The sequence below is a fragment of the Oncorhynchus kisutch genome, linkage group LG14, assembly GCF_002021735.2.
Source record: "Oncorhynchus kisutch isolate 150728-3 linkage group LG14, Okis_V2, whole genome shotgun sequence".
NCBI lineage: Eukaryota > Metazoa > Chordata > Actinopteri > Salmoniformes > Salmonidae > Oncorhynchus > Oncorhynchus kisutch.
Genome location: NC_034187.2, coordinates 1389074 through 1405512, shown reverse-complemented (window position 1 = coordinate 1405512; position 16439 = coordinate 1389074). Strand labels below are relative to the sequence as shown.

Below are 16439 nucleotides of genomic sequence, written 5' to 3'. Positions count from 1 at the left end.
CAACTGGCCCCTCCGGCGCGACGTTACCTGAATGCCCATCTGCGGCCCACTTATCGGCTGCTATCTGAATAGGTCTATCAGAACATTTTCTTGGGTCACTATAACTATATCTATTTTGCCAATTGGATTGGTCCCCTCTACCACACGGAACCCCACTAATCTACCAATGGAAACGCATGAGGTGGGTAAAAACAGACCTCCATCCTATGCTAGCATGCTGCCGATGGCCCGGCTAGCTGTCTGTATCGCTGTTACCCCAACCAACCTCACTACTCACTGGACCCTTATGATCCCTCGGCTAACCATGCCTCTCCTTAACGTCAATATGCCTTGTCCATTGCTGTTCTGGTTAGTGCTTATTGGCTTATTTCACTGTAGAGCCTCTAGCCCTGCTCATTATACCTTATCCAACCTTTCAGTTCCACCACCCACACATGCGATGACATCACCTGGTTTCAATGATGATTCTAGAGACAATATCTCTCTCATCATCACTCAATGCCTAGGTTTACCTCCACTGTATTCACATCCTACCATACCTTTGTCTGTACATTATACCTTGAAGCTATTTTATCACCCCCAGAAACCTCCTTTTACTCTCTGTTCCGGACATTCTAGATGACCAATTCTCATAGCTTTTAGCCGTACCCTTATCCTACTCCTCCAAAAACTCTGAAATCTCCACCCCTAACTACAACATTTTCAGACAAGTCAAAGGGGGGGGCGGTGTTGCAATCTACTGCAGAGATAGCCTGCAGAGTTCTGTCCTATTATCCAGGTCTGTACCCAAACAATTTGAACTCCTCTTTAAAAAATCCACCTCTCTAAAAACAAGTCTTTCACCGTTGCCACCTGCTATAGACAACCCTCTGTCCCCAGCTGTGCTCTGGACACCATATGTGAACTGATTGCCCCACATCTATCTTCAGAGCTCGTGCTGCTAGGTTACCTAAACTGGAACATTCTTAACACCCCAGCCATCCTCCAATCTAAGCTTGATGCCCTCAATCTCACACAAATTATCAATGAGCCTACCAGGTACCTCCCCAAAGCCGTAAACACGGGCACCCTCATAGATATCATCCTAACCAACCTGCCCTCTAAATACACCTCTGCTGTCTTCAACCAAGATCTCAGCGATCACTGCCTCATTGCCTGCATCCGTAATGGGTCAGCGGTCAAGCGACCTCCACTCATCACTTTCAAACGCTCCCCGAAACACTTCAGCGAGCAGGCCTTTCTAATCGACCTAGCCGGGGTATCCTGGAAGGATATTGATCTCATCCCATCAGTAGAGAATGCCTGGTTATTTTTTTTTAAATGCCTTCCTCATCATCTTAAATAAGCATGCCCCATTCAAGAAATGTAGAACCAGGAACAGATATAGTCCTTGGTTCTCCCCAGACCTGACTGACCTTAACCAACACAAAAACATCCTGTGGCATCGGACAGCCCCCGTGATATGCAACTTTTTTAGGGAAGTTAGAAACCAATATACACAGGCAGTTAGAAAAGCCAAGCTTTTTCAAGCAGAAATGTATCTCCCTCACTAGCTAGGAAACACTTATCTCCCTCACTAGCTTTAAGCATCAGCTGTCAGAGCAGCTCACAGATTACTGCACCTGTACATAGCCCATCTATAATTTAGCCCAAACAACTACTTCTTCCCCTACCGTATTTATTTTATTTTATTTTTTTCTCCTTTGCACCCCATTATTTCTATTTCTACTTCGCACATTCTTCCACTGCAAATCTACCATTCCAGTGTTTTACTTGCTATATTGTATTTACTTTGCCACCATGGCCTTTTTTTCGCCTTTACCTCCCTTATCTCACCTCATTTGCTCACATCTTATATAGACTTGTTCATACTGTATTATTGACTGTATGTTTGTTTTACTCCATGTGTAACTCTGTGTTGTTGTATGTGTCAAACTGCTTTGCTTTATCTTGGCCAGGTCACAGTTGTAAATGAGAACTTGTTCTCAACTGGCCTACCTGGTTAAATAAAGGTAAAATTAAAATTTTAAAATTAAAAACTTGAACTCTGTGAATCATTTTTTGGCTGCAGTCTGAGGTGCAGTTAAATCTAATGACCTCTGACCTCCTCTGAGGTAACTCTGGGTCTTCCTTTCCTGTGGCGGTCTTCACAAGAGCCAGTTTCATCATAGCGATTGATGGTTTTTGCCACTGAACATGAAGAAACGTTCAAAGTTCTTAATTTTTTTTCCCCGCATTGACTGACCTTCATGTCTTAAATTGTTTCTCATTGCTTATTTGAGCTTGCCATAACATGGACTTGGTCTTTTACCAAATAGGGCTTCTTCTTCTTCTTCTTCTTCTTCTTCTTCTTCTTCTTCTTCTTTATACCAACCCTACCTTGTCACAACACAACTGATTGGCTCAAACACATTAAGAAGGAAAGAAATTCCACAAATAAACTTTTAACTTGGCACACCTGTCAATGTAAAAGCATTCCAGGTCACTACCCCATGACATTGGTTTCAGAGAATGGCAAGAGTGTGCAAAGCTGTCATCAAGGCAAAGGGTGGCTACTTTGAAGAATATAAAATAATGTACAATAAATGTTGATTTGTTTAACACTTTTATGGTTACTACATGATTCCATATGTGTCATGTCATAGTTGTGATGTCTTCACTATTATTCTATAATGTAGAACATAGTAATAATAAAGACAAACCCTAGAAATAGTACTGTATACTGCCGCCAGGAAGGACCGGGGGAAGGGTCAGGGGTTAAGGGTCAGACATAGGATCTGGGAACCCTACTCGGTCAGATCTTGAATTAATGTGTACTTAATTTAATGACTAAACATGTTGGGTTATTCTTCTTGAAAACATTCATTCCTCTTGTCAGGACTGAGCCTGGTGGAGAGTTACCCTTACGAACCCGAAGAGAGGGGCTTCGACTACGTACGCCTGGCCTCCATCGCTGCAGGTGAGTCTGGTAGCAGTATAGATGACCTGACTGTCTCTGCCCTGGGAGTAGGTAGAGGGGGGTAGGTAGAAGGGCAGAACATGTCTGGGGTAGGTAGAGGGGAAGAATGAGTGTTTTGGGGTAGGTAGAGGGGCAGAATGAGTGTTTGGGGGTAGGTAGAGGGGCAGAACGTGTGTCTGGGGGGTAGGTGGAGGGGGGTAGGTAGAGGGTCAGAATGTGTGTCTGGGGGCAGCTATAGAGGGGCAGAATGTGTGTCTGGGGGGCAGCTATAGAGGGGCAGAATGTGTGTCTGGGGGCAGCTATAGAGGGGCAGAATGTGTGTCTGGGGGGCAGCTATAGATTGGCAGAATGTGTGTCTGGGGGGTAGGTAGAGGGGCAGAATGTGTGTCTGGGGGCAGCTATAGAGGGGCAGAATGTGTGTCTGAGGGGTAGGTAGAGGGGCAGAATAAGTGTCTGGGGGACAGCTATAGAGGGGCAGAATGTGTGTCTGGGGGGTAGGTAGAGGGGCAGAATGTGTGTCTGGGGTCAGCTATAGGGTGGCAGAATGTGTGTTTGGGTGCAGCTATAGAGGGGAAGAATGTGTGTTTGGGGGGCAGCTATAGAGGGGCAACTATAGAAGCAGCTGCCTCCTGGCTCCTGGGGTCAGTTATAGGGAGGCAGAATGTGCTGTTTGTCCGCAGGGTAAAAAATGACTTTATCACCTATTTACAGCTCAGAGAGCCCATCTCACATTGTCTATGGGGGAGCAGCAGAAGGGACCATGGCCAAGATGTTAAAATGTTCATAGATGATCAGCAGGGTCAAATAATAATAATCACTGTAGTTATCAAGGGTGCAGCAAGTCAGCACCTCAGGAGTAAATGTCAGTTGGCTTTTCATAGCCGATCATTCTGAGTATCTCTACCGCTCCTGCTGTCTCTAGAGAGTTGAAAACAGCAGGTCTGGGACAGGTAGCACATCCTCAGGGTTTCATAGCCGCAGGCAGAACAGTTGAAACTGGAGAAGCAGCATGGCCAGGTGGACTGGGGACAGCAAGGAGTCATCATGCCAGGTAGTCCTGAGGCATGGTCCTAGGGCTCAGGTCCTCCGAGAGAGATAAAGAAAGAAAGAGAGAATTAGAGAGAGCATACTTAAATTCACACAGGACACTGGATAAGACAGGATAAGTACTCCAGATATAACAAACTGACCCTAGCCCCCCGACACATAAACTATTGCAGCATAAATACTGGAGGCTGAGACAGGAGGGGTCAGGAGACACAGGAGAAACTGGTTTTAATGATAGCAGCCATCCCCCACAGAAACTGCCAGACAAAGTTTAATATCACAGTGACGTTGTAAAGGCTAATTAAATATGGCTCTGGGATCAAATTGGATAAATCTGTTATGTAAAGGTTGTCACTGGAGGAAAGACCTCTTAATGTTATCACCCATTTATATACAGTCAAATATGTAAGAACATAAATGTATATAGTGAGAAGGAAACATTCCCCCCTCCTTCAAACCAGCAGTGAAATTGTAACGTAACTTCACCCCCCAGCTTGACATGTCAAGTTTCAAGTTTCAGCTTGTGGCTGGGGTGTGTGGGATTGTGATGATGCCGTGGGCCTTCCTCAGGCATCGTTTCCAGTAGATTTCCTGGGTGTGTGGGATTGTGATGATGCCGTGGGCCTTCCTCAGGCACCGTTTCCAGTAGATTTCCTGGGTGGGTGGGATTGTGATGATGCCGTGGGCCTTCCTCAGGCACCGTTTCCAGTAGATTTCCTGGGTGGGTGGGATTGTGATGATGCCGTGGGCCTTCCTCAGGCACCGTTTCCAGTAGATTTCCTGGGTGTGTGGGATTGTGATGATGCCGTGGGCCTTCCTCAGGCAGCGTTTCCAGTAGATTTCCTGGGTGGGTGGGATTGTGATGATGCCGTGGGCCTTCCTCAGGCAGCGTTTCCAGTAGATTTCCTGGGTGTGTGGGATTGTGATGATGCCGTGGGCCTTCCTCAGGCAGCGTTTCCAGTAGATTTCCTGGGTGGGTGGGATTGTGATGATGCCGTGGGCCTTCCTCAGGCAGCGTTTCCAGTAGATTTCCTGGGTGTGTGGGATTGTGATGATGCCGTGGGCCTTCCTCAGGCACCGTTTCCAGTAGATTTCCTGGGTGTGTGGGATTGTGATGATGCCGTGGGCCTTCCTCAGGCAGCGTTTCCAGTAGATTTCCTGGGTGTGTGGGATTGTGATGATGCCGTGGGCCTTCCTCAGGCATCGTTTCCAGTAGATTTCCTGGGTGGGTGGGATTGTGATGATGCCGTGGGCCTTCCTCAGGCAGCGTTTCCAGTAGATTTCCTGGGTGTGTGGGATTGTGATGATGCCGTGGGCCTTCCTCAGGCAGCGTTTCCAGTAGATTTCCTGGGTGGGTGGGATTGTGATGATGCCGTGGGCCTTCCTCAGGCAGCGTTTCCAGTAGATTTCCTGGGTGGGTGGGATTGTGATGATGCCGTGGGCCTTCCTCAGGCAGCGTTTCCAGTAGATTTCCTGGGTGTGTGGGATTGTGATGATGCCGTGGGCCTTCCTCAGGCAGCGTTTCCAGTAGATTTCCTGGGTGTGTGGGATTGTGATGATGCCGTGGGCCTTCCTCAGGCAGCGTTTCCAGTAGATTTCCTGGGTGGGTGGGATTGTGATGATGCCGTGGGCCTTCCTCAGGCAGCGTTTCCAGTAGATTTCCTGGGTGTGTGGGATTGTGATAATGCCGTGGGCCTTCCTCAGGCACCGTTTCCAGTAGATTTCCTGGGTGTGTGGGATTGTGATGATGCCGTGGGCCTTCCTCAGGCAGCGTTTCCAGTAGATTTCCTGGATGTGTGGGATTGTGATGATGCCGTGGGCCTTCCTCAGGCAGCGTTTCCAGTAGATTTCCTGGGTGGGTGGGATTGTGATGATGCCGTGGGCCTTCCTCAGGCAGCGTTTCCAGTAGATTTCCTGGGTGTGTGGGATTGTGATGATGCCGTGGGCCTTCCTCAGGCAGCGTTTCCAGTAGATTTCCTGGGTGGGTGGGATTGTGATGATGCCGTGGGCCTTCCTCAGGCAGCGTTTCCAGTAGATTTCCTGGGTGGGTGGGATTGTGATGATGCCGTGGGCCTTCCTCAGGCAGCGTTTCCAGTAGATTTCCTGGGTGTGTGGGATTGTGATGATGCCGTGGGCCTTCCTCAGGCAGCGTTTCCAGTAGATTTCCTGGGTGGGTGGGATTGTGATGATGCCGTGGGCCTTCCTCAGGCAGCGTTTCCAGTAGATTTCCTGGGTGTGTGGGATTGTGATGATGCCGTGGGCCTTCCTCAGGCAGCGTTTCCAGTAGATTTCCTGGGTGGGTGGGATTGTGATGATGCCGTGGGCCTTCCTCAGGCAGCGTTTCCAGTAGATTTCCTGGGTGTGAGGGATTGTGATGATGCCGTGGGCCTTCCTCAGGCAGCGTTTCCAGTAGATTTCCTGGGTGGGTGGGATTGTGATGATGCCGTGGGCCTTCCTCAGGCAGCGTTTCCAGTAGATTTCCTGGGTGTGTGGGATTGTGATGATGCCGTGGGCCTTCCTCAGGCAGCGTTTCCAGTAGATTTCCTGGGTGGGTGGGATTGTGATGATGCCGTGGGCCTTCCTCAGGCAGCGTTTCCAGTAGATTTCCTGGGTGGGATTGTGATGATGCCGTGTGCCTTCCTCAGGCAGCGTTTCCAGTAGATTTCCTGGGTGTGTGGGATTGTGATGATGCCGTGGGCCTTCCTCAGGCAGCGTTTCCAGTAGATTTCCTGGGTGGGATTGTGATGATGCCGTGGGCCTCCCTCAGGCAGCGTTTCCAGTAGATTTCCTGGGTGTGTGGGATTGTGATGATGCCGTGGGCCTTCCTCAGGCAGCGTTTCCAGTAGATTTCCTGGGTGGGTGGGATTGTGATGATGCCGTGGGCCTTCCTCAGGCAGCGTTTCCAGTAGATTTCCTGGGTGGGTGGGATTGTGATGATGCCGTGGGCCTTCCTCAGGCAGCGTTTCCAGTAGATTTCCTGGGTGTGTGGGATTGTGATGATGCCGTGGGCCTTCCTCAGGCAGCGTTTCCAGTAGATTTCCTGGGTGGGTGGGATTGTGATGATGCCGTGGGCCTTCCTCAGGCAGCGTTTCCAGTAGATTTCCTGGGTGTGTGGGATTGTGATGATGCCGTGGGCCTTCCTCAGGCAGCGTTTCCAGTAGATTTCCTGGGTGGGTGGGATTGTGATGATGCCGTGGGCCTTCCTCAGGCAGCGTTTCCAGTAGATTTCCTGGGTGGGTGGGATTGTGATGATGCCGTGGGCCTTCCTCAGGCAGCGTTTCCAGTAGATTTCCTGGGTGGGTGGGATTGTGATGATGCCGTGGGCCTTCCTCAGGCAGCGTTTCCAGTAGATTTCCTGGGTGGGTGGGATTGTGATGATGCCGTGGGCCTTCCTCAGGCACCGTTTCCAGTAGATTTCACCAGCATGAGGGCCTTGCCGCCGTGGACGAAGACATTCCTGTAACAGGCCGTGATGCAACCGGGCAGGATGTACTCGCTGGTGCAGCGGTAGTGTTTGGATAGGACCCGGCCAAATTTGTTCAACCACCTTAGGAAGTAGAGATGCTGTTGCGCTCTCTTGACCAGAGTGACGGCTTGTTATCACCACGTAGTTGGTTGATAACAAGTCGTCAGTGATGTGGACGCAGAGGAACATAAAACTGCTGACTCTCTCTACAGCAGTCCCATTGGTATTCCATCCTCTGCTTCCTGAAGTCAGCAATCAACACCTTTGTTTTGCTGATGTTGAGGGTGAGGTTGTTGTCATGACACCACAATTCCAGTTCATTTACCTCCTCCTGAGGCTGCATTCATTGTAGCTGGGGATTTTAACAAGGGTAATCTGAAAACAAGACTCCCTAAATTCTATCAGCATATCGATTGTGCTGCCAGGGCTGGTAAAACCCTGGATCATTGTTATTCTAACCTCTGTGACGCATATAAGGCCCTTCCCCGCCCTCCTTTCGGAAAAGTTGACCACGACTCCATTTTGTTGCTCCCAGCCTATAGAGACTAAAACAGGAAGCTCCCGCGCTCAGGTCTGTTCAACGCTGATCCGACCAATCTGACTGCACGCTTCTAGACTGCTTCGATCACGTGGATTGGGATATTGCTTCCAACAACAACATTGACGAATAAGCTGATTCGGTGAGCGAGTTCATTAGAATGTGCATTGGCGATGTAGTACCCACAACAACTATTAAAACATTCCCAAACCAGAAACTGTGGATTGATGGCAGCATTCGCGCGAAACTGAAAGCGCAAACCAGGGCAAGGTGACCGGAAACATGACCGAATACAAACAGTGTAACTATTCCATCCGCAACGCAATCAAACAAGCTAAGCGTCAGTATAGAGACAAAGTAGAGTCGCAATTCAACAGCTCAGACACAAGAGGCGGGGTCTACAGTCAATCACGGATTACAAAAATAAAACCAGCCCAGTCGCGGACCAGGATGTCTTGCTCCCAGGCAGACTAAATAACTTCTTTGCTCGATTTGAGGACAATACAGTGCCACTGACACTGCCCGCTACCAAAACCTGCAGACTCTCCTGCAGCAGACGTGTGTGAAACATTTAAACGTGTTAACCCTCGCAAGGCTGCAGGCCCAGACGGTATCCCCAGCCGCGTCCTCAGAGCATGCGCAGACCAGCTGGCTGGTGTGTTTACGACACCATATATTCAATCAATCCTTATCCCGGTCTGTTGTCCCCACATGCTTCAAGAGGGTCACCATTGTTCCTGTTCAATCCATTGCTGGCAAAAGGAAGCAGATGTGGGGCTGTTGAGAGTTGCCCTGTGTGCTTTGTGCATATTGTCCAGTAAGGCTGTGATGGTGTCCGAGTTCTCATCGAACCAATCCTGATATTTCCTATGTAGCCAATGGAGTGGGCCGCTGCCTTAAAGAGCACTGAGCTAATAGATGTCCACTTCTGATCAATGGGGTCCTCTGAACACGTTCAATACAGAAGGGGTCTGATGTGGCGGATGCTAAACTACTGGACTGTTTCGCTAGCACAGACTGGAATATGTTCCGGGATTCATCTGATGGCATTGAGGAGTTTACCACATCAGGCACCGGTTTCATGAATAAATAAGTGCATCGATGATGTTGCCCCACAGTGACCATAAGGACATATTCCAACCAGAAGCCATTGATTATAGGCAACATGCAGCCGCTTTCAAGGAGCTGGACACTAATCCGGAGGATTAGAAGAAACCTATAAGACCTACGACCTCTGGCAAACCATCAAACAGACAAAACATCAATACAGGACTAAGACGCTCGATGGATGTGGCAGGGCTTGCAAACTATCATGGATTACAAAGATAAACCCAGCCGTGAGCTACCCGGTGAAGCCAACCTACTAGATGAGCTAAATGCCTTCTGAACTGTGTGATCTCGCTCTCCGAAGCTAAGACCTTTAAAAAGGATATCATTCACGCCAGTAAGACCTTTAAACAGGATATCATTCACGTCAGTAAGACCTTTAAAAAGGATATCATTCACGTCAGTGCCTCTTCCCCCTCAGGATGCTGAAAATACTTGGGCCCTCAGATCTTCAAAAAGTTCTACAGCTGCCCCATTGAGAGCATCTTGGCTGGCTGCCTGCATCACTGCTTGGTACAGCGACTGCAAGGCACCCGACCACAAGGCACAACAGAGGGTGGTGAGTAGGGCCCAGTACCAAGGACCTTTATACCAGGCGGTGTCAGAGGAAGGTCCCAAAAAGGGTCAAAGACCCCAGTCACCCAAACCATAGACGGTTCTAAAGTTCTATCGGCAACAGGACCGTGAATCGCTTCTACCCCCAAGCCATAAGACTGCTAGACAAGACTGCTAAATAGCTAATCAAATCCCAGACTACCTGCATTGAGCTTACTGGACTCTACCCACACACTCACACATACTGGACTCTACCCACACTCTCACACATACTGGACTCTACCCACACACTCACACATACTGGACTCTACCCACACACTCACACATACTGGACTCTACCCACACACTCACACATACTGGACTCTACCCACACACTCACACATACTGGACTCTACCCACACACTCACACATACTGGACTCTACCCACACACTCACACATACTCTACTGACACCCACACTACATACGCCACTACATACACCACTACACAAACTCACACACATGCACACACATGCACACACATGCATACACTATACTCAGGCCCAGAACCCTGTCATTTGCGTGAAGAGAAGACTGAGAAAATGGGTCCGGAGGGCAGGCTGCCATCGGAGACGGTCGAATAAACCCCCACTGCCTTCCATTCTGCTATCAAACATGCAATCTTTGGAAATTAAAATCGATGACCTACGCTGAAGATTAAACTACCAAAGGGTCATTCAAAACTGCAATATCTTATGCTTCATGGAGTCGCGGCTGAAAGACGACATTATCAACATACATCTGGCTGGTTATACGCTGTACCTGCAGGATAGAACAGCGGGATCTGGTAAGACAAGGGTCGGCGGTCTATGTATTTTGTAAACAACAGCTGGTGCACGATATCTAAGGAAGTCTCGAGGTTATGCTCGCATGAGGTAGAGTATCTCATGATAAGCTGTAGACCACACTATCTACCTAGAGAGTTTTCATCTATATTTTTCGTGGCTGTCTATTTACCACCACAGATCGATGCTGGCACTAAGACCGCACTCAATGAGCTGTATAAGGCCATAAGCAAACAGGAAAACGCTCATCCAGAGGTGGCGCTCCTAGTGGCCGGGGACTTTAATGCAGGGAAAATTAAATCCGATTTACCTAATTTCAATCAGCTTGTTAAATGTGCAACTAGAGGGGAAAAAAACTCTAGACCACCTTTACTCCACACACAGAGACAAGTACAAAGCTTGTAGTCCATGTGGTTGTAGTCCCTGTGCCCAAGAACACTAAGGTAACCCCTGTATATAGCCATGTAATTCTAACATGTAAGCAGACCACCATAGTCCCTGTGCCCAACAACACTAAAGTAACCGCTGTATATAGCCATGTAATTCCAACATGTTTTAAGCAGACCACCATAGTCCCTGTGCCCAAGAACACTAAGGTAACCCCTGTATATAGCCATGTAATTCCAACATGTTTTAAGCAGACCACCATAGTCCCTGTGCCCAAGAACACTAAAGTAACCCCTGTATCTAGCCATGTTATTACCTGGTACTTCAGCAGATGTTATTGGTCACATGGTTAACAGATGTTATTGGTCACATGGTCAGCAGATGTTACTGGTCACATGGTTAGCAGATGTTATTGGTCACATACACATGGTCAGCAGATGTTATTGGTCACATGGTTAGCAGATGTTATTGGTCACATGGTTAGCAGATGTTATTGGTCACATGTTTAGCAGATGTTATTGGTCACATGGTTAGCAGATGTTATTGGTCACATGGTTAGCAGATGTTATTGGTCACATGGTTAGCAGATGTTATTGGTCACATGGTTAGCAGATGTTATTGGTCACATGTTTAGCAGATGTTATTGGTCACATGGTTAGCAGATGTTATTGCGGGTGTAGCAAAATGCTTGTGCTTCTAGCTCCAACAGTGCAGTAATATCTAACAAGTAATCTCTAACAAATTACACAACACAACATAAACCCAATACACACAAATCTAAGTAGGAATTAATTAAGACTATATACATATGGACAAACGATGTCAGAGCAGAAAGACAGTAGTATAGAATACAGTATATACATATGAGATGAGTAATGCATAGACTAAGATACAGTAGAATAGAATACAGTATATACATATGAGATGAGTAATGCATAGACTAAGATAAAGTAGAATAGTATAGAAAACAGTATATACATATGAGATGAGTAATGCATAGACTAAGATACAGTAGAATAGAATAGAAAACAGTATATACATATGAGATGAGTAATGCATAGACTAAGATACAGTAGAATAGAATACAGTATATACATATGAGATGAGTAATGCATAGACTAAGATACAGTAGAATAGAATACAGTATATACATATGAGATGAGTAATGCATAGACTAAGATACAGTAGAATAGTATAGAATACAGTATATACATATGAGATGAGTAATGCATAGACTAAGATACAGTAGAATAGAATACAGTATATACATATGAGATGAGTAATGCATAGACTAAGATACAGTAGAATAGAATACAGTATATACATATGAGATGAGTAATACATAGACTAAGATACAGTAGAATAGAATACAGTATATACATATGAGATGAGTAATGCCAGATGTGTAAACATTATTAAAGTGACTAGTGTTCCATTCCTTAAAGTGGCCAGTGATTCCTAGTCTGTCTATAGGCTGCAGCCTCTAATGTTTATTACATCCAATTTTTGAATTTATACTGGATTAAGCGTACATTTTAATTAACAGTCATCTCGTTTATTACATCCAATTTTTCCATTATTAAAGTGGCTGGAGTTGAGTCAGTATGTTGGCAGCAGCCACTCAATGTTAGTGGTGGCTGTTTAACAGTCTGATGGCCTTGAGATAGAGAGTTGAGTCAGTATGTTGGCAGCAGCCACTCAATGTTAGTGGTGGCTGTTTAACAGTCTGATGGCCTTGAGACAGAGAGTTGAGTCAGTATGTTGGCAGCAGCCACTCAATGTTAGTGGTGGCTGTTTAACAGTCTGATGGCCTTGAGACAGAGAGTTGAGTCAGTATGTTGGCAGCAGCCACTCAATGTTAGTGGTGGCTGTTTAACAGTCTGATGGCCTTGAGATAGAACCTGTTTTTCAGTCTCTCGGTCCCAGCTTTGACGCACCTGTACTGACCTCTCCTTCTGGATGATAGCGGGGTGAACAGGCAGTGGCTCGGGTACTGACCTCTCCTTCTGGATGATAGCGGGGTGAACAGGCAGTGGCTCGGGTACTGACCTCGCCTTCTGGATGATAGCGGGGTGAACAGGCAGTGGCTCGGGTACTGACCTCGCCTTCTGGATGATAGCGGGGTGAACAGGCAGTGGCTCGGGTACTGACCTCTCCTTCTGGATGACAGCGGGGTGAACAGGCAGTGGCTCGGGTACTGACCTCTCCTTCTGGATGATAGCGGGGTGAACAGGCAGTGGCTCGGGTACTGACCTCTCCTTCTGGATGATAGCGGGGTGAACAGGCAGTGGCTCGGGTACTGACCTCTCCTTCTGGATGATAGCGGGGTGAACAGGCAGTGGCTCGGGTACTGACCTCGCCTTCTGGATGATAGCGGGGTGAACAGGCAGTGGCTCGGGTACTGACCTCTCCTTCTGGATGATAGCGGGGTGAACAGGCAGTGGCTCGGGTACTGACCTCTCCTTCTGGATGATAGCGGGGTGAACAGGCAGTGGCTCGGGTACTGACCTCTCCTTCTGGATGGTAGCGGGGTGAACAGGCAGTGGCTCGGGTACTGACCTCTCCTTCTGGATGATAGCGGGGTGAACAGGCAGTGGCTCGGGTACTGACCTCTCCTTCTGGATGATAGCGGGGTGAACAGGCAGTGGCTCGGGTACTGACCTCTCCTTCTGGATGATAGCGGGGTGAACAGGCAGTGGCTCGGGTACTGACCTCGCCTTCTGGATGATAGCGGGGTGAACAGGCAGTGGCTCGGGTACTGACCTCTCCTTCTGGATGATAGCGGGGTGAACAGGCAGTGGCTCGGGTACTGACCTCTCCTTCTGGATGATAGCGGGGTGAACAGGCAGTGGCTCGGGTACTGACCTCTCCTTCTGGATGGTAGCGGGGTGAACAGGCAGTGGCTCGGGTACTGACCTCTCCTTCTGGATGATAGCAGGGTGAACAGGCAGTGGCTCGGGTACTGACCTCTCCTTCTGGATGATAGCGGGGTGAACAGGCAGTGGCTCGGGTACTGACCTCGCCTTCTGGATGACAGCGGGGTGAACAGGCGGTGGCTCGGGTACTGACCTCTCCTTCTGGATGACAGCGGGGTGAACAGGCAGTAGCTCGGGTACTGACCTCTCCTTCTGGATGACAGCGGGGTGAACAGGCAGTGGCTCGGGTACTGACCTCTCCTTCTGGATGACAGCGGGGTGAACAGGCAGTGGCTCGGGTACTGACCTCTCCTTCTGGATGATAGCGGGGTGAACAGGCAGTGGCTCGGGTACTGACCTCTCGTTCTGGATGATAGCGGGGTGAACAGGCAGTGGCTCGGGTACTGACCTCTCCTTCTGGATGATAGCGAGGGGAACAGGCAGTGGCTCGGGTACTGACCTCTCCTTCTGGATGATAGCGGGGGGAACAGGCAGTGGCTCGGATACTGACCTCTCCTTCTGGATGACAGCGGGGTGAACAGGCAGTGGCTCGGGTACTGACCTCTCCTTCTGGATGATAGCGGGGTGAACAGGCAGTGGCTCGGGTACTGACCTCTCCTTCTGGATGACAGCGGGGTGAACAGGCAGTGGCTCGGGTACTGACCTCTCCTTCTGGATGATAGCGGGGTGAACAGGCAGTGGCTCGGGTACTGACCTCTCCTTCTGGATGACAGCGGGGTGAACAGGCAGTGGCTCGGGTACTGACCTCTCCTTCTGGATGATAGCGGGGTGAACAGGCAGTGGCTCGGGTACTGACCTCTCCTTCTGGATGATAGCGGGGGGTGAACAGGCAGTGGCTCGGGTACTGACCTCGCCTTCTGGATGATAGCGGGGTGAACAGGCAGTGGCTCGGGTACTGACCTCTCCTTCTGGATGATAGCGGGGTGAACAGGCAGTGGCTCGGGTACTGACCTCTCCTTCTGGATGATAGCGGGGTGAACAGGCAGTGGCTCGGGTACTGACCTCTCCTTCTGGATGATAGCGAGGGGAACAGGCAGTGGCTCGGGTACTGATCTCTCCTTCTGGATGATAGCGGGGGGAACAGGCAGTGGCTCGGGTACTGACCTCTCCTTCTGGATGATAGCGGGGTGAACAGGCAGTGGCTCGGGTACTGACCTCTCCTTCTGGATGATAGCGGGGTGAACAGGCAGTGGCTCGGGTACTGACCTCTCCTTCTGGATGATAGCGGGGTGAACAGGCAGTGGCTCGGGTACTGACCTCTCCTTCTGGATGATAGCGGGGTGAACAGGCAGTGGCTCGGGTACTGACCTCTCCTTCTGGATGATAGCGGGGTGAACAGGCAGTGGCTCGGGTGGTTGTTGTCCTTGATGATCTTTTGTTATTAGTTATTCACTGTGTATTGTGTTTGTTATTAGTTATTCACTGTGTATTGTGTTTGTTATTAGTTATTCACTGTGTATTTATTTCACGTGTTATTATTTATATTTTAAATTCTATTTTGTAACTTTAACTCTGTTGGGAATACACAAATAACTAAGGGTTAGTCTACGCCTGTTGTTTACGAATCATGTAACATATTACATTGATTTGATTGATTTGACACACCAGGCTTCCTCAATATTTACTGATTCATGTTCTATTGCAGATGATATATTTTAACTTAAGATACTTTAGAATTTTACTTAGAATTATGAATCCTTTTCATTTCATATTTAGAAGCTTGTCGATACAGACTGCAATTATTGTTATTAATCATTGTTTGAAATCTCAAATTACAAAAGACGATTTTAAAAAATGGCATGTCTTCGTTCCAACTGGTACCCTTAGAAGCCATAGGGTTCTGCTCGGAAGTAGTGCACTACATTTGGTAGCCATTTGGTACCCTAAAACTGCCCTTCCTTGTTTTTTGTCTCCAAACAGGTGCAGTTGGCATAGCGACGGTGAACCGTTGTCTGGACGCGGCGAAGGCGTGTAACGTGGACGATACGTGTCAGAAGCTCCGTACGGAATACGTCTCGGCCTGCATCCAGCCGTCGGCCCGCTCAGGCCCCTGTAACAGAGCCAGGTGTGACAAGGCTCTCAGGAAGTTCTTCGACCGGGTCCCTCCTGACTACACCCACCAGCTGCTGTTCTGCCCCTGCACAGGTAGGAGAGGGGGGTGGCAGGTGTATGTGTGTGTGTGTGTGTGTGTATATATATATATATACACTATATAAACAAAAGTATGTGGACACCCCTTCAAATTAGTGGATTCAGCTATTTCAGCCACACCCTTTGCCGACAGGTGTATAAAATCGAGCACACAGCCATGCAGTCTCCATAGACAAATATTGGCAGTAGAATGGCCTAACTGAAGAGCTCAGTGACTTTCACCGTCTGTCCTCGGTCACAACAACACTCACCACCGAGTTCCAAACTGTCTCTGGAAGCAACTTCAGCACAATAACTGTTCGTCTGGAGCTTCATGAAATGGGTTTCCATGGCCAAGTAGCCGAACACAAGCCTAACATCACTATGCTGAACGCCAAGTGTCGTCTGGAGTAAAACTCACCGCTATCTGGAACAGTGGAAACGTGTTCTCTGGAGTGATGAATCATCTGGCACCCATGAGGGACAAATCTG

General features: G+C 48.5%; 1 protein-coding gene across 1 annotated transcript in view; it reads left to right on the top strand.

The window, feature by feature from the left end:
• gfra4a (GDNF family receptor alpha 4a) overlaps positions 1-16439 on the top strand; it is a 149132-nt gene that overhangs the window by 56187 nt on the left and 76506 nt on the right. Inside the window, exons 5-6 of the mRNA XM_031787579.1 lie at positions 2879-2959; positions 15738-15962. Of these exons, the coding sequence (XP_031643439.1) occupies positions 2879-2959; positions 15738-15962 (306 nt within the window). The remainder of the gene's footprint in view (positions 1-2878; positions 2960-15737; positions 15963-16439) is intronic.